Genomic DNA, 22,168 nt, shown 5'->3' on the forward strand with positions numbered 1-22,168 from the left:
ACATGAGGCCCACCACTGGCCTGTGCCCTACCAGCTGCCTCCTCAACCTTCAGGCCCAGGAGGAGACCAAGTCCCATGTGTCTTGGGCACAACCTCCTCCTCACCCTGGCCCACTGGCTGTCCGAGGACTGGGCCAGTGGGCCATCACCTAGTGTCTTGGGGTGGGGCTTCATGGTTTTCTGCCCACTTGGACACTGCCTGATGGAAGATCCCTTTTCCAAAGGTCGCTTTCACACACAGAGGTTCAAGGTTGGCTGAGCTCCTCAAGGAGGGCACCATGTTGGAGAGTTTAAATGCCTTGCTCTTCCACTCTTATCTCCCCACCTGTGGGGAAGAATCCTGAGCAGTTAAATCTTCCTATGAGAGGAAGTGGCAGATCATCCTGTCCTCAGCTGGGATCCTGGCAAGAGGCAGCCACCTGCTACCCTGTGGCACATCTACCTCCTAAGGAGGGTGATGGCCAGTGCAGAGGGAGCCCAGTTCAGCCCAGAGGAAGGGGACTACATGTATGCATCTCTAGCTGGGGTTCCCAGAAAACCTTGGCTCAGGGAAGCTCTACACCAAGGTGTCCCCCAAATATTCTAAATTTGCACTGACTTTCCCCTCTATCTGGGGCTCTCATCTCTCACCCTGCTGTCCTCCACTCCCTACTATACTATATGCTCCACAAGGATAGAGATTTTTGTATGTTTTTTTCACTGCTGTATGCCCAGGACCAGAATGCTTCTGGTACATAGTATACTCCAAATAATACTTGTTAAAAGAACAATAAAATAGGGGCTCTGGTTTTGAGACTCTGATGAAGACTGCTGAAGGAAAGTGTGTGTGTCTATGTGTGTATCTGCATGTGTGTGGGCATGTACTGAAACTGTCTCATATGGCCCCAAAGTCTGCCGGCTGACCTTGAACACAAAAACAAGCACAGAACAAACAGGTACCAGTTTTCCTCATTCAGGAAGTCCATTCAGTATGGAGTTGGGAGGACTGTGCCAGGAGGGGTGGGCACCATGGAGAGGCAAGAAAGGGCAGAAAAGACAGGGCTGCAGGCTGTGGGTATCTAAACAGTGAGGAGAGGAATGAAAAGGAGAAGCAGAGGGTATACAACAGGGCAAGATGGCAGAGAGAGCTGAGTCCAACCAGGAGAGAGCTGAGCTGCCCTGGAAGAACCTGGATAGACAGAAGCAAGCAGAGAAGGCAGTGAGCCGGGGGAGAGAGGGAAACAACTGAGGCACAAGGCATGCGAAGGGGTGAGAGGTGAGTCAAAGAGGGAAGTAGAAACTGGAGTCAAAAAACTTCTATTAACAGAGTTTCCAAACCAGCTAGTCCAGCCCTTGGGGGGTGAAGGAGCCAACTAAACAGGGCACTGTGGACGGCCTAGACAAAGGTAGCTTTGATGGGGTGGGGGGACTTTCTCTTTGCTCTTTAATCTATCTTTGAAGCTCCTGGGTCAAGGATGACTTCCATGTGCCACCTGCACTGTCCATCTGCTCAGTGGAGTTTGAAGCTATGGAGGGAGGGGGGGCAGGGGACACCTGCCCAATTGTGAGCTGGCCCTGCCAGAGAGAGGATAGACCCCAGGCGAGTGTGTAAGGTTCATGTTGGCACAGCAGCCCAAGGACCAGGACCTGCACTTGCCCACACCTGGCTCAGTGAGTGATGTCCATTATCACCCAACCTCCACAGCAGGAGTTGGATACACACCCGATTTAAAAAAGAAAGCAATGTTACCAAGTGTGACAAACACTCCATGAACCATATGAACTGCCTGGTAGTGATGTTTGTGATCTTGGGGGACTAGACCTCAAATAATTGAAATTTAATTGTCTTTAGGGAAGGAGCCGATTATCCTTCCCTCAACATTTGAGGATCCCCATGCCATTTAGTGAAACAAAGACTTTGCATTCACTTCTTAGCACAAAAGGGGAGTTGAAATGAAAAAAAAAAAGAAAAATGAAGAAAAATTTTAGATTATGAGCTTCAAGCTATCCTGATTAAGACTTTTAAGTCAGAAAAGTCTTCTTTCAAAATTCCATTTTTATTTTAGAGAAACACAAGACATGGGTCCGGTGAAATAATAAAAGCAGGAAAATGAGCAACCTAGAGGTGAACATGGCTAAACACTGCTGGTCCACCGAGCGGGGACACCAGTGCCTTCCCCACTGCTGGAATCACGTCCTCTGGCACAGGACACACTGAGAAACAGTGTCACTGCAGTTAGTTTGCAAACATAGGCAGACTTGGATTTTATGCCACATCATGCCCCTTCACAGGGCAGGTCTGGATTCTTAACAGTGGGAAGTCAATATTCCTTTCATGGTTTCATGTATTCTATTCAATAAATGCTCAGTGACACAGACACCCCTTGGATGCTAACAATGGGCAGTACAAAGAATGTCATTTCCAGGGATGCCATCACCCCCAAGGGAATGACACACCCTCCCCTTCAAAACACAGCTCTAAACTCTAAATTGTCCCTCACAAACTCTAATGGTATCTTATTTCTAAGTAGCTCATATCTGTGCCTAAGAACAGTTGTGCAGAGCTCCACCCCCACCACAGGCATGTGGGCCACTGGCTAAGGAAGGACAGGGCAGAAGCACAGAGAACTGGCATCTTTCAGGTGCCAACCTCTCCCAGAGCCTTGCCTAAGCCCCACATGAACTCTGAGGCTGGGATTACCCCTTATTTCACAGTTGAGGAAACTAAGGGTCAGAAAGGTTGAGAATCTGTGTTTCAGCAACAAGTTAGAAGCAGATGGGGCTCTGTGGCCACAGGGACAGGACAAGGCACTGTGAGAGGCTGTGGAGGAGGCTGGCAGGCCCTGCTGAGGTCGGCCTGAAGGTGAGGCTGAGTTCCGGGGTCAGGGAGCCCGTGTGGTCCCCTGCATCAAGAGGTGCTGCACTGGTTTGCACAGGGCACTGATGCATTTGCTCTCCTCATCTTTACTTCAAATTTGTGTTGTTGATGAGTAATATCTCCTCTGGTCTCAATACTTCAAGTCTGGCCTCTAGGTGTGCGTTGCTAGGGGAACTGGAATGCAAATAAATCTGACTTCACCTTGAAAAATCTCTGCCCCTCCCACTTATATTTCCTTTGGGTGTCTCAGAGAGAAAACCAGAAGCAGATGGCTCTGTGGGTCATTTTGCTGCACGTGTGCCTGCAGATCTGGCATGTGGCTCGTGCTGGGGAGGGGCGCTGGCCTGGGGTGGGGGAATATGTCATTCAGCATCTGCTTTCTTTAGGAATGACCCAAGAAAAAGCATGGATGGATCACACTTGAACAGAGGATGGCCCAGCCCACTGTCAGCCTGATGCCTGCAGGCCTCCTGGTCCCTGCTTTATGCACCAGACAGCCACAGCAGTGCTACCTTGTCACTCCCTCTCCACCCATGTCCCCTCTGCTGCACTCAGCCAGAATTGCATTGCTGACAGTCTCTGAGCGAGCTGGATGGCACCTTCTATGCTCAGAGCTGCAGGCTGGTCCTCATGGAGCCTGCTGGGGCCTCGCACGCCTGGCATGAAATAGGCAGTGCCTGCATGGTCCTCTTCCTCATGGTTCCCAGGGCCCCATTCTCACTCCTTATTCCTTCAAAAGGCCTCTTCAGCTCAAAACAAGCTTCCACAGGTGGCTCGGTCATCTCAAAAACACATATAGATCAGACAGGGGCTGCTGCTTGAGGCCCCAATTTCACCTCTGTGGATTCACATACAAAAGCTGGTACTAGCATTAAAATTTTTTAAAAAAGGGGGTGCCTGGGTGGCTCAGTTGGTTAAGTGGCCAACTTTGGCTCAGGTCATGATCTCACAGTCTGTGGGTTCGAGCCCCGTGTTGGGTTCTGTGCTGACACCTCAGAGCCTGGAGCCTGCTTCAGATTCTGTGTTTCTCTCTCTCTCTCTCCCCCTCCCACCTGTCTCTCTCTCTCAAAAATGAATAAAACATTAAAAAATATTTTTTAAAGCTGGTACTAAAAATAAGGTAATAGTAGGAAATTTGGTTTTTTCTTCCCCACTGTCTTGTAGACTATATGGGGCTTTCAAGCTGTAAGGTGCCCCCTCCACCAGCCTGAAGCAGTCCTGCAAGTGTGAGCCTGGGATAGAGGGTCAGGCCCCATGCCCCCTCCCTGGGTGCCCTTGCATGGATGGTGTACACACAGAAGCGGCCAACTGCTGTGGCCACTCTGCCTGGCATCATGCTTTTACAAGCAGCCTATGGGATATTTCCGAGGACACCAATCACTCACCCATATTACTTGCTCATTTCTACAGCAAGATGTTCACTTGTGTTAATTATCTACACAGTTCTCTTCAGCTCTAATCAAGGAGTGAACTGAAGTATTTTAGTGCCTTCATTAATTTCACACCCTTTCTCCTCTATATGATGGTTTGCTCATGTTTCTTCTAGAATAAGTAAAAGATTCCTTTCAATTATTCCTGTTGAAGTGTTTGCTCCTGTTCTCCTGGATACCAGGGTCACACTAGCTGACATGTGCCCACACATTGATGGTTCCATTCAATGGATGTCTACTGAATGATAGCCAGGTGCAGCCAGGTGGTGGAGAAGCCTGCCCCAGGAGCACCCACTCTGGGGAAGGGGGAGACAACACAGGTGCATGTCAGGGCCTGCACAGGATGTTACAGGGTCTGGGACGGGCACTGCCCAGGCTCAGAAAGCCAAGTAAGTCTTCCTGAAGGAGGTGGCAGCTGAGCTGGGGAGGGGTGAGCTGATGCAGGGCTGTGGACAGGGCTGACTCCCTGGGTGCAGATGTTCAGAGGGAGAGAATGGGGAGCATTTGGGGAACTGTCATGAGGCCATGAAGTGACCAGCCCCTCACCCAGGCCTTCCAGTGGTTCTGATTTCCCAGGAACCGCAGGCAGCTGGCACTCCATTGGATGAGGTATCGGCTGCAGCCCAGAAGGAAGGAGCTGGGAGTGGCTTGGCTGCCAGTCCCGTGTGGGAGCTGGCATCCTTCCCACACTGAGCTCACAGAAAACTGGTCTGCAGAGGCATTTGTGCAGTGACCCACAAAAGGAAGTCCTGGACCAGCAGCAAAAGCATCACCTAGGGACTTGTTAGAGAGGTACATTCTGGGGCCTCACTCCAGAGCTACTAGGGTAAGACCCAGCAATCTGTTTCAACAAGCCCTCCAGCTACTTCTGCTACATTCTGAAGTTAAAGACCCACCTATGTACTGTGTCTGGTGATGTCCAGTCAAGGTCTACACTCAAGGGCTATGGCACCATCTCCCAGAGTGGGCCACAGGCTGCTGATGGCTCACCATAATGGTCCTCAGTGGGAATTTCCCAGCCATGTGCAGCTGCACTAGAGACTGTGTCTCTCCCAGGGGTCACCTGAAGCCCACATGGGCTCGCTTCATCTTGGGAAAACTAAGGTCTATTCAGGCTCTAGAGTTGCCCTGAGGATCACCAGGCTTCCCTTCCAGCACAGCTCAGCCCCCGCTTCCTCACAGGCATGGCTCCTGAGAGCAGCCATCAATGGGCCTTAGCCTCAGAGTCTGCTTCCAGGAAATCCAATCCAGACAAGGCTGCTGCTGCTTGGGGACCCTACATTCCCCTGGGCTTAAGGCCAGCTCATAGGGGCAGGTCTTTCTGTCCACTGCAGGTGGCCCTGCCGGCACCTTTGCAAATCTCCAATTCTGCCCGCCAAGCCTTCTACTCTGCTCTAGAGAATTCTCTCAAGATGGTTCTTGTGCTTTTCCCACATACGTTGCTCACCATTCGATAGTGCTGCTCACCCTCAGGCAGGGCTGCGGGCAGGGGCACCTTATCCATACCCTGAGGGCAGGTGCTGTGACTATCTGGAATCACTGTCTGAAATACTGAGCACTGCCACAGAAGGCTGGCTGGTGGGTTCACCCCTTCCAGGCCTTTGCCCCACTTCAGCAGGGACTTAGGTTACCAGATCCTGGTATATTAAATTCACACTAATCAAGCCCATCACAGATTGAAGCCCAGAACCACCCTCTGTGTTACAGATTTGTGGTGGGGCCTGGTCTGGTCACCAGTTCCTTTACCAACATACGGAACATGGTGGCTGTGTAGTCATTAGAAGGTAGGCTCAGCGACTTCTCGACGCTCAGGACAAATAGGTGGGTCACAAGGAGAATTACGCCTATGAGATTGCGTCCACCACAAACGGATCTGGTGGGGACAGCTTTGACCCCCCCCCCCCACACCACCAGGTACAAGGTGCCTCCTGCTGCCTGTTGTCCCTTTGGGTTTCCTTTCTCCAGTCTGCAGGCAACCCCCAGTCCCTCTGCTCCACCCCTTGGTCTTTCTCTGGCCCCCACAACAAGACTCCCAGACCTCACAGGTGGCATGCAGATTGTCACACACTTCAAGAGGCTCTTGGTTTTCTCCCAGGGATGAACTGTACCCATCTGTCTGTGGAGGTTTCATTCCCAGATGGCAAGCTGCACTCGGGACCCTGAGCGAGGCTCTCAGAACCCACTGCCATGCTCTGGGGTAAGGCAGATAGACAGAAGGCCTATTAATGTCTCAGGGCAGAGCAGGGATGGAAGGAGAGGGAGGTCACTCCATGCTCTGCACCACATTAAAAAGCCCTCCACAATATGGAAGATCTGTGCATGGTTGAAACCTCCAGTCTGTATTCACAACTCTTGGGGAGTAATATTCTTGGACGGTATTAATAACCTTTTGGGTCTCAAAGACAGAGCAGCTTTCTTGGTGGCTGATCTGATGTGTAAGAGCTGGGGGCTTTAGGCCAATACCAGAAGCACTCTGTACCCATGATGAGGAAGGTTTTGGTCATCAGAACACATCCAAAATTATAGGGAGCCTGTGTGCCAGGCATTCATCTGGGGGGACACCTGGGGCTTGTTCTTGAAGAGCTCACTGTGTCCTGCCTCTCATTTAGGCAACCACATTAGGGAATAAGAGTCTCCTGTGGATACCGGTCAACTTCCTCAGGGACAGGGCCCTGCATCTAGTTCTTCGGAAAAAGCAAGGCTATCACTACCCATCCTGTCCTATATGCTTCTTTGCTCCCAGGTTTGAGTGGAAGCCACTGGAGCTTATCTAGGACAGCAGGTCAGAAGAAGAGCATGTCTTCTGTCTAGTGCTGGTGAAAACTTGAATTTTGGCCAAAGACACCTAAATGTAGCTCATTAATCTACATTCCCCTCAGGACACTAGGTACAAAATAGGTACATCTTAATGTCCTTTTGTTTAGTTGGTTGTGGTAATGATGCAATCAGAGCAGTGGGCAGATAAAGGGAGATGTTCAAGGATTTCCAATCTGCCACCAAGTAAAGACAAACATTTTGATTGGGTGTAAAGAGGTAGCTGAACATGTTCCAGTATATTTACACCTTTAGGAGACCTTTTGAAGCTCAGCAACTTGCTTTTTTCAAAAGGCTTTTTTTTTTTTTGGCTTGGAATACCTTTTGTTCTGCAATAATGCAGGTTCTAAGTGTCCCTTTGACCTTCGTCAGATCTGTGGAACGTTCTATTTCACCATATTGTTTGCCAAATTCATATTCTCCACCTCAAAAGATTCATTCGAGTAACTGAGCTCATTGCCAAATAAAAGAGTAGAAGGCAGTCTAATTTTTCAGAACTATTTAAATGGGGAATTTTTTAAACTGCACGTATCTCTTAAGAGCTGTAATTTAACAAGAGCAAATCTTCTAAACAAGATAAGCATCTTGCTTCCTGGCAATGATTCATCTGGTTATATTTGGGGATGATATGCAGCTGCTATGATATAAGCTACCATAACTGTAGGGCAGTTGTGGCTGTTCAAATATTGAGTTACTTCTGAACACGTGGTGACTAGCTACTTCCCCATGCTCACAAGACCACCCGCAGCTCTGGCCCCCTCCACCCTCCAGAGCCCTCCCCCCCCCCCCCCCCCACCCAATACACACCTTCTCATGGGCCTCCAGGGTCTTCTCCGTGCTATGGCTGGTCCTTTCCTGATTGGCCTGTGCCATCAAATATTTTGAATATCACCCTGCTTATAAATGTCCTGGAGACACTGACATGAAAGAACCAGCTAGACTTTGTTTTCCATACTCTCTTATCAGCAGTGTTACTGATGCACATAACTAGACTGATTGGCTGGTAACAATTTAGAAAACCTATGGAAACCACATGTTTATATGCTAGCAGAGGTGGGAGGGAGGTGCTGAAGGCACAGGACCCCAAAAACATAAATGGCAGCTCACACGTTGAGGGGCAGCTGGACTTTGGGAGCTGTGCCTTGCTGTTCAGCCGCTGGGGCGGGTCCGGCCGAGGAGGAGGAGTCCTGGAAACACACAAGAGACAGGAGTGAGTTGACAGGAGGCTCTTGCCTCAAGAAAGAGAAAAGCATGATCAGGCTGGAGTCCAGAGTCACCTGTTCTCCCCTCACTGGCCTGACCCTCCAGCCTCTAAAATTCTCAGGTTCCACTTGCCTGGGTTGTTTGTCAATAACTTTTTTTTCAGCTCATTGAAGGGAGCTTAGCAGCCACTGACACTCTTCCAAAAGCAGCTTCCAAGTGCCTTCCGGGAGCGGCTTGGAAAGTCACTCTTCCAGCCTGCATCTGGGTTGGGCAGCATCGCACTGTGTTTAACATGGAAGAAGGCAGTGGAGGGAGGCCTGTTTTTATTCTTAGAACTTGAATTACTTGTTCTTGTGTTTGTCCAAGAAAACCCAGACAAAGCATGAGCTTATTTAAAAGCTGCTTTCCCAGGAGAAGATTAACCCCTAAGGAAAACTGATCCTTTGGCAGTGACAGGGGACAGGCATCAGGAGAACAAGCATCTCCCACATCAGACTCCAGGACCTCAAGGCTCCAAGGGTTTATTATGTGGGGATATGGCTGGAGGGGTGGTCCACTTTGAGATGCTTCCTGTTTAGCCTGTGGTGCATGTTAAACCCACTGAGGGAAGGAGTTAAGGGCCAAAAGAGGGATCCGGGCCACAAAATGATCTTGCTGAGGTGATTTCTGCACAGAGAATCCCACAGACCTAGCCATAGGGGCAATACTGTCCCAAGCCCCTCATCACTCACCTTGCCCCTCCTGCCCCAGCCCTCCCCAGGGAAGCACGCTTCTTCCTGGTCAGAGGTATCAGATGCCACAAGGAGTTAAACAACGTACCCCCAAAAGAAATGCCCAAGCCATAGCCCCTGATATCTGTGAAGGTGACCTTGTTTGGAATAAAGGTCTTTGCAAATACAGTATAAGGTAGGGGTCCTGAGATGAAATGACCTTTTATTACAGTGGGCCCTAATTCCAGTGACGAGTGTCCTTATAAGAGACAGAAGAGGAGAAGAGAGACACCCAGAGGGGAAGCAAGGCCATGTGAAGACAGAAGCTGATAGCAGAGTGATGTAAGGAATCCAGGCAGCTGCCAGAGGCTGGGAGAGATTCTCCTTCAGTCTCCAGAAGCAACCAATCCTTGCAACACCTTAATTTTGACCTTCTGACCTCAGAACTGACAGAGAATAACTTCATGTTGCTTTGAGCCACATGTACCACTTTGTGGTACAGTTACAGCACTCCCAGGAAACTGACACAGATGGGGATGCCTATGGGTATCTGGAGGAGGGTGGCATCTATGCCCCTCAAAGTCAAGAGAGCCAGGGCTCTCCTCCCTTCCTTGAGGGTCCCCTCTAGGCTTCCCACCAAGGGACAGGACAGGGATCCTAGAGGAAACTGGATGCAGATGAACAGGGAGCCAGGCAGGCTTGAGCAGAACCCTCAGGAGCTGCTAGTGCCTTGGCAGAGGCAGGTGGGGAAGCAGGACACAGGGGGCTGCCCACGGCTCTGGCTGGCAATGATGGACATGTCACCACGTGTGGTCCTCAGATGGGTGAAGGTCACTAGAAGCGGAAATTACAAAAATGGAATGAGAGATGCACCTGGCACACATTCCAGGAAGGCAGAACAACCCTACCAGTCAAGTGACCACCATGTCCCTTGCATGCTTGCATGGAGGGGTGAGGGGAGCATTTCTCCTCAACCCCCTGACCAGTTCTGACCTTGCTCAGCTCCGTGTGCTCCCGGCGACCTGCCGCTACCCCTCTAGGCAGTCAGCTTCCCTCCTCTAGCAGGGACCAGGAAAGGTGCCAGAGACCACAGCACATCTGCAACCTCTAACAAGGCAGAAAGGCTACTTCTTGTTTGGACAACGGGGTGCCTGGCAGAATGAAAACATGTAGGCAGGAGCACACCTTTCCTTGTGTCTCCCAGGTAACTCCAGGTCTCAAAGGACTTCCTATTCCTGCAAGAGGGAACTTGGATTTTCAAAGACAGCCCCTCCACAGATTGTGTCCCTGTGGCTGACGCACAGGCCGGCATTTCCAGAGTGCTGTATGGGAGCCAGGCTGAATAGAGGGAGACTTCTGCCTGCTCATCACACCTGCCCTCCCTTGGAAGGGAGACAGAGACCATCAAGGCTCAGGATTGTTTCCCTTTGGGATAGTTGTCAGTGGAGTTCACTGCAGCTGGCCAGACCGTCCTCCACAGAGCTTCAGGCAGGAGCCAGAGAGTGCCCTCCATGGGTGTGGCCACCCGGCTCCAGGCACCCCCAGAGTATGGAGGACCCGCAGCTCTCCTTGTATGGTCACGGGAGAAAGGTTAGGGCCCTTTACTCACTCACTGTAGCAGGTGTGGGGCAGGAGTGGCACCACATCGGAGGTAGTTGGCAGATGTTGGTATACATGTCCAGCGGCCAGCTCATCAACTGAGCAAGGTCACAACTGGTGAGTCAATGGGGAATGCCCCCCTTGCCCCTCATGCAGGCAGGGCAGTGTGTGACAGGCAGTCAAGTTGTAGAGTTGTTTTGCCTGGGTGGGTCATGTTCTAGGTGCTCACTGACCTCTGCTGATCACCCAACTTGTCAGGACTGGCTCAGGGCACAAACATGCCCTCTGACCCCAGTGTGGGGTTCACTGTGGGGGATAAGCATTGCACATGTCATGATAGATGTGGGGGTCCCAGAAAATGCAGCAACGTACTGCAGGGATGTCACCTGGGGGCCAGAGAGGGCTTTATAAGCAGTAGGCAGGCCTGTTCGGTGAGGTGGTGAGGGTTGCGCAGGTGAGGAAGGAGCACAGAGGCCTGCCCAGCAAAGGCTGAGAGAAGCAAGCTTGGCATGCTTGAAACACTGGACAGAAAGGAAAGGCTGGGGTGACAAGGGGGAAGCACCCAAGTGCTGTAGAGCCAGGCCATTCATGGCCCCCTGGGCCACTATGTGAATTCTGGTCTTTGCCTTGAGGGCAGAGATGCCCTGGAAGGTGATGGGAGGAGGGTGGTGAGAACAGACCTGCACTTTACAGGGGGACCACAATGTCTCAGCCATGCAGAATGCTGCCGAAAGGCCAAGTCAGTTGAAGGGCAGGAGGATCCCTTCAACATGGGGATGTAGGCATGCACATTGTGTTTATAGGGCTGGTGGCTGGTGTTGCTGGGTGACCCAGGTGGTTCATGCTCCCTGCCCCCACTTCCCAGGACACACACAAATGATGATATGGGTGTGTGCAGGATTCACATTCCCTGCAGCCCTCTGCCCCAGGCCCAAGCAGGTCGACCCTTGATCACTCCCTGCTATCCTGTTGTGTCATAAAGCAAATCCTGCTTGGCTGTGGCCCTTGTGACATGGCTGTGCAGTGTGGATGTCCTGAGTGGGGCTGCCCAGCTTACAAATTGGGGAAAGCAACTGGATGGGATAAGGAGCTTGTGGGCCAGAGCACTTCCTACACAGCCCCCCATCCTAATTTGGGCTTATGGACAAAGCTCAGTTCTGCAGAGGGAGGTGGGGGGGTGAGGGAGGAAGCCTGGTGACCCAGCAGTTTCCTGTTGGTAATGAATACAAAAACATCTGAACGAGGCAGAATGAAGGCACAGACAAGGATCTCACAGCCATGTTTTTTTATAATATGTAAAACCTGAACTATGAAGCAGCTCAAATGTCCCCCCATAGAGGCTTTGGTGGCAGATGATGGCATGGGCCCCACAGAGCCATATGATGGGAGGATGTGTAGGGTCCATCAAAAGATGCATGTATTGGGGCACCTGGGTGGTTCAATTGGTTATGCGTTGACTCTTGGTTTCAGCTCAGATTATGATATTGTGGTTTATGATCTGAGCCTGACAATGGGGTCTGTGCTGACAGCATGGAGCCTGCTTGGGATTCTTTCTCTCTTTCTCTCTCTCTCTCTCTCTCTCTCTCTCTCTCTCTCTCTCTCTCACCATCCTCTGCTTGTTGTGCTCTATCTCTCTGTCTCAAAATAAAGATTAATTTTTTTAATGTTTATTATTTTTCAGACAGAGAGATACAGAGAGCAAGTGGGGTAGGGGCAGAGCGAGAGAGAGAGAGAGAAACACAGAATCTGAAGCAGGCTCCAGGCTCTGAGCTGTAAGCACAGAGTCCGACGCAGGGCTCGAACCCACAAACCTGATCATGACCTGAGCCGAAGCTGGTTGCTTAACCGACTGAGCCACCCAGGTGCCCTGAAATAAATAAACATTAAAAACAAGATGCATGTATTTCCTTGAAAAAAGGTCTGGAAATGTATATATCAAATGATAATACTGGTAAGTACGGTATTTGGAATTTGGGGTAATTTTTTTAAAATCTGTAAGTTCAAGTTTTTCATTTTAATATCAATAAGTGGCCATGATTTTCTGATACATTTTCTGATACATATAAAAAGAATAACAGGGCTGGCTTAAGATCACACTCTGGTTGATGGTTATTCCATGCTTTCCTGGATTCCACACATGCCATCTTTGTAGCGATGCCAGGAGCCTTCAGATCGGCAGGGTGACCCTTCAAATTGCCCACCAGGTGACTATTGGCAGCAGCACGTAGGCGGAGGGCATCTGCTGGGCAACAGGAGCCACAAGGACACAAGGTAACTGACTTAGAGCCGAAACCCATGACCCTGCTTTCATCAACATGCCTCCTGTCCAAATAAACTCTCCTGAAACAGCTAAACCAGTCTAAACCAGCCCCTCACATGCAAAGCACTGCTGACCCAAAGTGGGGACAGCTCTGAGTCTTGCTGTGCCTGTAAAGCAACCTGCCTGGGGTCTCTACTGCCCAGTGTCCTTAAGGCACTCAAGCCAAAATCCAGCAGAAGGCAATAATGTCTGTGGCCAGGAGAGATGGAGAAGATTGACTTCCCCCTGCTGGGCAGTGGGGAAGGCTGGCTGAGAGTGTGGGCTGGGCCGGAGCTTGTGGCCTTGGGACTCCAGACCCCATCTTTGCTGGCATCTGCCAGCTCCTCTGGACCACACACAGGACACTCCATATGGCAGAGTGTCAAGAGGCCCAGGGAGACTATGGGGCTGCTCAGGCATGTGAAGCTACCTGAGATGCAGGACTGCACCTAAATAAAGCTGGAGGGGAAGGGCCTTCTGACAGCTTTGCTGGAAACCTGGCCTCCAGGTGAAACTTGGTATGTCTGATGCTACAAAGAAAATACATGGGATTGCACAGCAAACCATTACGTGGAGATGGAATCGAGGTGTAGAGAGAGGTCACCCTTGTGAAAGTGTTTTTTCCCAAAGGTCAAGATGGAGAATAGCCAACACTGATGCTCTGCAGAGTGTGTGTTCCCATCTTGCTCCTCTATGCAGTGCAGCACAGGGCCCAAGGCAAAAGGCCTTTCGGGACATCTGCTGAGTAGTGGCTACACCAGGCAGGGATCTACCCTCAGGGACCTAAAAACTGAAAAGTGTGACTTTCTGATGAAGACGGGGTGTTCACCCATCCTGCTCTGAATCAGGCCTTTGTTTTTGTTACTATCAGTAGGAGGTGATGACAAATGTTGCTGGTGGCAGCAGGTGGACAGGGTGACCCCATTAACAGCCCAGCTGTGCACAACTAAGGACCACATGCCCAGCTGAGGAGAGCATAACCGATGAGATCGTGGTGCCTTTTTAGGAGCCCTGAGGGGTAGCCAGGGAGCTGCTAACCCCTGGGCAGGTATCACAGCATGAAAGGGGCTCTCCTTTAAGTGATTTTGATTAAAAATTCATGAGTACAATGCATCCCACCAGGTTCCGTATCATTAGCATCCTGCCAAGGCCCTGGGAGGCACCGTGCTGATGAAGGCACTGCTACACCCTTACTGCATCACTCCCAGAACACACGGAACAAGCAGAGTTTAGTTTGAGGTAGATCTAACGCAACACTAGGGTGTCTTGTGCCCCTCGCCCTCTAGCTCTGACCATGCTGGATGGGGCTTTCTGGGCCTTAGGACTGGGGCCCGTTTCCTCCTGCCGAGAGCCATGTTGCTGATAACTGCTTTGATTTTTCATGGCTTAATTTTAAATGATTCTGGGCCTTAAGGGATTAGTGAAGCCTTGGCAGGAGTGAGAGAAATCAGGAAGGGATAAAAATAAGGAAGGAGAAGCAGCGACAGCCACTTTCAGATAAAAATAATTGGGAATGAGGCCCTCAAACAGATATTCTCCCTGTCTCCGAGGTCAGCAGGTGGACATCTCTGCCCTGACTTCATAGCCCAGCCCAGCCCTGTGTACCATGGAGCTGCACCACTGGTCTGTCACAAAGAAGGTCTTTGACTCTGATAAAGCAGGTTCATATCATACTCTTTTTGGATGACTCTATATCAGACAAAAGCTGGGGTTCATCCCAGGCAGGTGAGCACACGTCGATCTGGGGGAGCCAGCCAACAAGAGGATCCTTGGAGCCACTGACCCTACAGAATGTATGACTCCAGAAATCCCTTTGGACCTAATGTTCAAAAATACAGTCCACAAGCTTTTAACAGGAGGCAAGTATATGTGGGGTCAGCTGGCTGGGTCAGAGGTCAGAGGTGATGCCCCCATCAAATAAAACTGACCACAGTGTTAGCAAACAGGGGGATAGCATGCCAAGGAGCCTAGTAATGCTGCTCCCTGGTGCCACTCATACCCACTGCCCTCCAAGGATATGCATGGGTCAGGAGGCTGCAGCACAGGCAGGCTATGTAATCCTGCGATCAAGGCAAACTGCCCTTGATCTTCCAGGCCTCCTTTTCCCACTTATAAAAGACAGAGCCACCAAGACAGCACGGGTGAGTGGTTCATACACCTGTGGAACGGGCTATCACTTCTTGTGGTGGCCTGTATATCTCTGGCCTCTGCTGGTGGGAAGCCCAAGTGTCAGTTTCTGGCTGCAGTGTGGAGGCCATGGACCCCTGATTCCAAATTGTCAGGTTGTTACCAGACACCAGAGGCCCAGAGGTGCATTTTAATGGGGCCCCTAAGTGGTACTGGAAAACAGGCCATTTTATTTTCCTGCTGGGATTAGTAAGAGGGAAAAAGGGGGTCTGTGGTTGGCAGGCTGTATGGGGGCTCCAAGGCGCTTTCCTGGATACACTAGCACAGACTAATACCCTGAGAAAAACATCTCCTTGTTTTAATTTTTAATATGAGTCCAGAAAACACTGTCATCACCCCAAGGAGCAGTGAAATGAGCATGTTTTATTCATCACACACTACCACTCTCTAACACAGAGTGTAAATCAGACTCTTAGGAACATGCTTCCTAAAGAAAACTTTAGAATGAAACATTTTGGCCTGATTCTTCTGCTTGCCTCCAAAAAGAACCATAAACAGCTTGCAGGGCCAGAGGGTCCAGGGATGCCTCCCCACACCCTGGCCCAGGGGATTTGGGCTGGGGGGCCCAGCAGGGCTGGGAAGGGCAGGGGCCTGGGCTGGATGTGCTCATGCTGATAGCTCGAGGTCAAGGGCCAAGGAGCTTGAACAAGATGGTCTGTCCCAGGAGAGAGAACGGGCCATGCTTTGTGCCCACATAACCTTCACTGCTCTCTTGTCGGCACTCAGGAATGCTGGCTGACTGCCCAGAATGGAGTCCTCAAGGAGGCCTCCATTCAACTCGAATACTGCCCCCTACCCATTCTCCTCCCTGCAGGAACTTGGATTTGCTCACCAGCATCTGACCCTAGCATCTCAGCTACTGACTCCAGGTCTTCATGGACAGGCCCCTCACTTAGTCTCCATGGTCTTCTCAGGGGTTGACAGACTCACCTGCCGCTCAAATCTGGCTATCCCCTGCTTTTGTAAATAAAGTGTTAATGGCATCCAACCATACCACCCATTTGCTGCTTTCACCCATAAGGGCCTAAGTGAGGAGCTGTGACAGAGATCACATTGCCCACAAAGTCTAAAATATTTATTATCTATCTGGCCCTTTACTGAAAAGAGTTTGCCAACCCCTGCTGTAAGTGTCTATAGTGAAAGGATGAACTTCCAGCGTCTGCTCTCATCTTATTGGATCAAAAAGCCACAGCTGTGCCAAAACCTCTTAACAAGGCATCCCAGAACATTCTTAACCAGAATGGCCAAAAAAGAGGGGTAGGATATTGGAGAACAGTATCCACAAAGTGGCTCTAGGTTAGGAGATAAAAATCAGCTTGCTTGATGGTCTCAACTGCAGGAAGGTACCAGGAGCTCCTGTGGACCAACCCGCCCCCCACTTCTTTGTGTGAGCCTGTAAGACCCAAGGCATCTTCATCCGGCTTTGCACAAAACGTATATTAGTCATATCCCAACAACCTATCTGTTCTGCCTTCAAACAGAAGGTGCCTCCTATATAGTGAGAAGCTGCAAGAGGGACAAGCTTTGAGAAACTCTTCTCAACTCTAATTCCGTGTGTCTGTCCATCCACACATGCTTCTGAAAGCCCCCTTCACAGAGGCTCCACACCAGGCACTAAGGGTGCAAAAGGGGCAAACATACCTGTCTTAGCGAAACTCACAGGCTGTGGTAACATTTTGAGAGCTGGTGGCTCTCCTGGCCCAGTTGTGCAAGCTTAGGGGACAAGCGAGAGGGCTGATCAGGGAAGGCTGCAAGAGTTTCCCACTCCTCACTGCATCCAGATGATGCCTGGGAAGTGGGGGCAGGGAAAGGGCAGCAGGGTATGCTCTGGCAAGTGGCTGTGGCTGGCTAGGGCAGGGGGTAGGTAGCTAGGAGATCAGGGGCAGGTGGCAAAGTTCTGAACCTCCTCGTGGCCCTCCTACCAAGAAACAATGTACCTTTGTGCCTGAGCCTTGATGGAAAGTGGAAGACCCAGGAGGATGCCAACCTCAGTGATCCTTGGTGCCCATTCTTGCCTCCTTTCCTCGTTTCCTTCCAGAAGCAAAGCCACCCTTCCTCTTCTGATCTGCCATGGCCCTTCCTTTGTGCTCATCTATGGAGCTTCCTACTTTCTACCTTCCATGGCATGGATCTATGTTCTTGTCTCCTGATGGCTGCGTGGGTCCTAGAGGCTGGGGTCTATGAGGAAACCCTTTTTATATCTGCCACAGGCTGCTGCTTTTGTTGCTCTTGTTTGTTTGCTTATTTTTGAGAGAGAGAGAGAGAGAGAGAGAGAGAGAGAGAGAATATCTTAAGCAGGCTACATTCTCAGTGCAGAGTCCAACACAGGGCTCCATCCCACAACCCTGGCTGAGATCATGACCTCAGCCAAAATCAAGAGGTGGTCACTCAACCAAATGAGCCACCCAGGTGCCCCCACAGGCTGCTGCTTTAACAAAAGCTCACCAAACTTGAGAGGCTGGATGGAGGGAACCAGTAGCTCACCTGCATTTCTGGGCCAGCACGTGCCCACCCAGAGCCCCTGGGTGCTCACCAGGTGCCAAGGTGACACCAGGGACCTTCCCTGATGTGTCCCTCCCTCATCCACCAGCAGATGGTCTGAGGCACAGAAAGAAACTGTGGATATGGAAGCTTCTGTCTTGTCATAGCAGCAAAAGAAACATGGTTGGCACTTGATACCACAGATGAAGAGCCTGGAAGCTGATGAAAACAGCCAGGCCACAGTTCTCCGTCCCTACCTTGAAGGCATAGCTGGTAAGTCAGGGACACACAGCAATTCCCAGATTTGCAAAAGAAAGCACTCCTTGCACAAGGTTCTCGGGATGGGATTTTTTATTTCATCCCATGTTCACTTGGTACTGTTTTTTTCTTGGCTCCTTCTAAAAGTATGGAGTTAAATCTGTAACTTTCTGAAAATGCTAACAATAAGCATGAGTGCTCTGCCCTGCAGGTGAGTGACAGAGCCTGGGGGCCGCAAGGCCATTAGCACAGAGCCACCATCACTTCCATCAGTGCTGCCCCCGGAGCTTCTTCCCCGTCAGAGCTGTGTCCCGTGGTAGAGATAAGATCCAGCCTGTAAGAGCAGCTTTGCAGAGAGCCCCTGGTGCGTGCCCCTCTGATGGCAGGTGGTGGCGGGGTGGGGGGGGGGGGGTGGGGGGGCGGATCTTAAAGATGCCCTGGAAGCTTCCAAGTGGAGTTCTCCTAATTACTTCTCAGATGCAGGAAGACACTCAAGGGGTGTTCCCTTTTGATGTTTTCCCTGAATGTCAAATACATCCCCTTCCATTGATTTTGAAGGGCATTTTCCTAATCTCAAGGGTTTCTGTTTGCTTATGGGAAGTTGATTTGTAAGCCATCCGGCTCTGACACCACACATGGGGTCTGATGAAGGAATCTATTCTTGGCTCAATGGGGTTAGCCTGAGTGTGACACTGGCCCCTTCACAGAGAGAGCCCAGAACTGGAGAGCCCTTCCCAAACGTGGAGTGCTCCATCCCACAGAACCAGTGTGCACCACACGGACAGTCCAACAACCACCAGCATCAAAACGTGGCCTGCGGGCTTTATAAGTGTCAGCCCCTCCCGTTGTCCAGTTCTGCCTCTTCAAGCCTCCCAGCCCCTGTGGTAAGCAGTTAAACACTCACAAACAAATACAGACATGCTGGGCACAGTGGTGTCATGGGGCTGTTCACCTCTCCTCCCCACAGGTACCCACTGGACTCCACCTCCCCACCCTCTGCAAGTAGAGCAGGGCCGCTGCGAATTTCCCTCCCCTGCCACAGTGATGAGACATTCTAGACCAGAGGTCAGCAAATGTGTTCTGTACTGGGCCAGAAAAAGTCATATAATCTCTGTTACAGCAACACAGCTCCTCTGTGTGGCTTGAAACCAGCTACAGATGATGTGTGAATGAGCAGGGGGCGCCATGTTCCACAGAAAACTTTATTTACCAGATTTGGCCTGTGGGTGTCTGCTGGTGTCCAGGGAAGAGAAGAGAACGCCGTGGGTCAGCTAGACACGCAGAGTGGGTGGGAAGTAAGCCTCCGAGGGTTTGGGGCTGCTTGTTACCGTAGCATGACCTGGTTCACACTGGCTGATACCGGGCCACTCCAGAGCTATGTGAGCCCTTGGAGGTCCCTCAGGCAGTCTGGTGGTGACTTTACTCACTTACTTGGATTCCTGTTTGGTTTATGAGAGAATAGTTCTAAAATGTGACTAATCACCTCCTAATGTGATCCAATGATCTCTATGAGCAAATAATTGGATTTTAAAAATTGGAGTCGGCCTGAATAGCTTCCTTTCTGTCCTCTCCTCTGATAACCCTCCCTCTCCCAGCAGAAAGGAGACACATGAGTGCTGCTTCATTATTCATGAGGAACTGAGCTGACCCTCTGACCTCTCCAAATGGCAGGGAGAAATAATTCATAAAGGGTGCAAATGTGAGCAGGGCAGGCCATCTGAGGCTCAGCCGACCATGTACCCCTGGGAGTCCCTCAGCTGGTCACCTTGCAGCTGTACCTCTCTGCAGCTGACATGGATCGTGAGCCCTCAGGGAGCTGGTAGCAGTGGTGGGGAGGGGGGCACATGGCATTTCTGGCATTACATTAAGTGTGAAAGACCGCTCAGTATACAGTGCAGCTGGCACAGGCCCTATGCCCACCCAAGGAAAAACCATATGGGTATGAACTCTGCTACAGGCCAGGTACCACGATACAGAAGTGAATGACAACCAGTCCCCACCCTAAAAGACTTGAAGCTAAGGGGAGCAGCCATATACACAAACGAAGGCCACACCTTCCATGATAAATGTATGCAAAAGTCCTGCAGGCACAGAGGAAATGATTGGGTGAAGGTGTCCTGGAGCCACGGGAAGCTATGGAGGGGAAGTGACTGTTTCAGATGGCTGCAAAGGGTGAGCAGGAATTTCCTATCCAGGGCTGTGTCCGGGTGTTGTGTTGGGGGCAGGATGAGAGGGGAAGAGGGTGAGCAGGAAGCAGACAGGACGGGCATAGGTATCAGTCTTGGTGGGGGGTGAGCCTGAGCTTGCCAGTGTGGGGTGCACAGGCTGCAGGTCTGGGCAGCCAGCATGGGAGTGGACAGTAACTGAGCAGGGGAGGCTGGAAAGACAATCTGGGGCTAAGTCTGAATGGCTCTGCAGGCCAAGCTAAGAACTTGGAGTTTATCCTAAGGCAATGCAGAGTCTCCAGAAGCATTTGTGGAAAGATCAGCCCAATTACATATGGATTCCAGAGGGAATCCCAGAAGCAGTGAGTTAGGAATCAGTTGATGCCAAGTTGGTGAGGGCTCAGAGAAGCCTGAACCAAGGCAGAGTGGGTGCCATGGAGAGAAGGACCCCAGTGGTGGGGCTGGGACTGCTGGGCTTGCCCGACATCCACGTGCTTCTCCACATGTCCCAGCCTCTTGAAGTTAATCTGGGGCTGAGTGTCCAGTTCTAGTGAATGAACTGAGAGGGGAGGTGATGAGTATTATCTCCAGGCTGAGGCAGTTAAGTGCACAAGGGCTTTCTCTCTAGGCCCCTCTTCCTGCTGGAGGCCATGTGCTGTAGAAGACACAGCTACAAGAGGAAGCAGGCTGGACACCATGAGCATGCCATTCAGGAGGGCCGCCTGACCCACTGCACAAATGCATGATAAATGCTCCCTGGGTTAAACCACACCAGCATCAGGAATTGTTTGTAACAGTGGATGATCTACTTCATCCTGACTAATGGCATGAGAGAAATACTTCAGAATTGGAGCTGACACCTCCTTGGATGGCAGAGGTGACAGGGAGAGCAGAGTTTGGAGGACATAGGGTCTTAGCTTCAGGAATTTGGAGAAGAGAACAAAGAGAAGGAAATAGGTGTGAGGACAGAAGAGAATAGTTATTCTCTCCTGACATGGATTGATATGGAGTACCTCTCCAGGGGAAGCTGGCAGGTAGCAGGAGGAAAGAATCTATAGTTGAATAAGGTCTGGGGAGGCAGAGTTTAAACAGTTAAACAGAGTTTAAACAGTTTAACAGTTTGGAAAGAATCTATAGTTGAATAAGGTCTGGGGAGGCAGAGTTTAAACAGTTTGGGGTTAGCTGTTGGCTGGATGAGAACCCCTGGGTATGTGTGTGGGACAGGAAGAAAAGGCCAGGGGAGCACTGATGTTCACATGGGAGTTGGAGGAAGAGGTTCCAAGGGTGAGCAAAATGCTCAGAATTTCAAGAAGGGTCCCAGAAGCAAAGCGAAGAGAGGATCAGGAGGGGAGTCTTGCCCACAGTGTCTGAAGCTGCTGGATGCCAGCTGGGGATGTGGCGCAGGGACATAGGACCTGCTGGTGGCCTTGCAGGCCACAGGCTGGGTGTGGGCAGCAGGGGTGGAGGTAGAGGTCAGACTGCAGAGCTGAGTGCATCCAATGTGAGATGGAAGAAGTGTGTTCCCAGAGGAGGGAAGAATGAGAGGCATTTAGAGGAGATAGCCATGCTCCTTCCCTTAATGGGTTTCAACGTACTGATTCTATAGGTCAGTTGGGGAATCTGAAGCCTAGCATCCTTGTTATTTAGGCCATTCTTTTGTTTTGGGTCTGAAGGCAGCATTTATATCAGGTGGCCATCCATCCCTATGCAAGATCCTACGATAATTTTTTGCTAGACATAAGCCTGCATTTCCTGAACTGGAGATAACCACAGTGGTCTTAGACAATTGAAGGCAGGAAGAAATAAATGCATTACTTATAATGATAATAACGACAAATAAGAGTCAACAAGGCCTCCAACAGTCACTGAGAGAAGACCAGCAGGAAGGAGAAGGGCCAACCCTCTTCCACTTTACCCACTGCAGCCATAGCCTGGCTCTGCACCTCCAGGAGGGGGAGGGCTGGGTACAGGCAGTCACCTGGCCACTATCCTTCAAGTCCCTGCCTGCTGTGCCTCGTCCCTGTGCCCCAGCTCTCCGGAACTAACCTCTGGGGCCGAGTCTAGAGCCTCAGGATTCCCACATGGTTCACAGAAACCTCATGAGAAGGCTGCTGTCTGACAGCACACTTCACGGTGAGAAAGGTGCACAAATTCCAGAACCTCCCA

The 22,168-nt window shown here is 50.8% G+C and overlaps 1 protein-coding gene across 3 annotated transcripts in view; it reads right to left on the reverse strand.

The window, feature by feature from the left end:
• SH3RF3 (SH3 domain containing ring finger 3) overlaps positions 1-22,168 on the reverse strand; it is a 371,367-nt gene that overhangs the window by 81,043 nt on the left and 268,156 nt on the right. For all 3 annotated transcript variants that reach the window (XM_042931821.1, XM_042931822.1, XM_042931823.1), the window contains one exon: positions 8,208-8,287. In XM_042931821.1, the coding sequence (XP_042787755.1) occupies positions 8,208-8,287 (80 nt within the window). The remainder of the gene's footprint in view (positions 1-8,207; positions 8,288-22,168) is intronic.

This window comes from Panthera leo, chromosome A3 (genome assembly GCF_018350215.1).
Source record: "Panthera leo isolate Ple1 chromosome A3, P.leo_Ple1_pat1.1, whole genome shotgun sequence".
NCBI lineage: Eukaryota > Metazoa > Chordata > Mammalia > Carnivora > Felidae > Panthera > Panthera leo.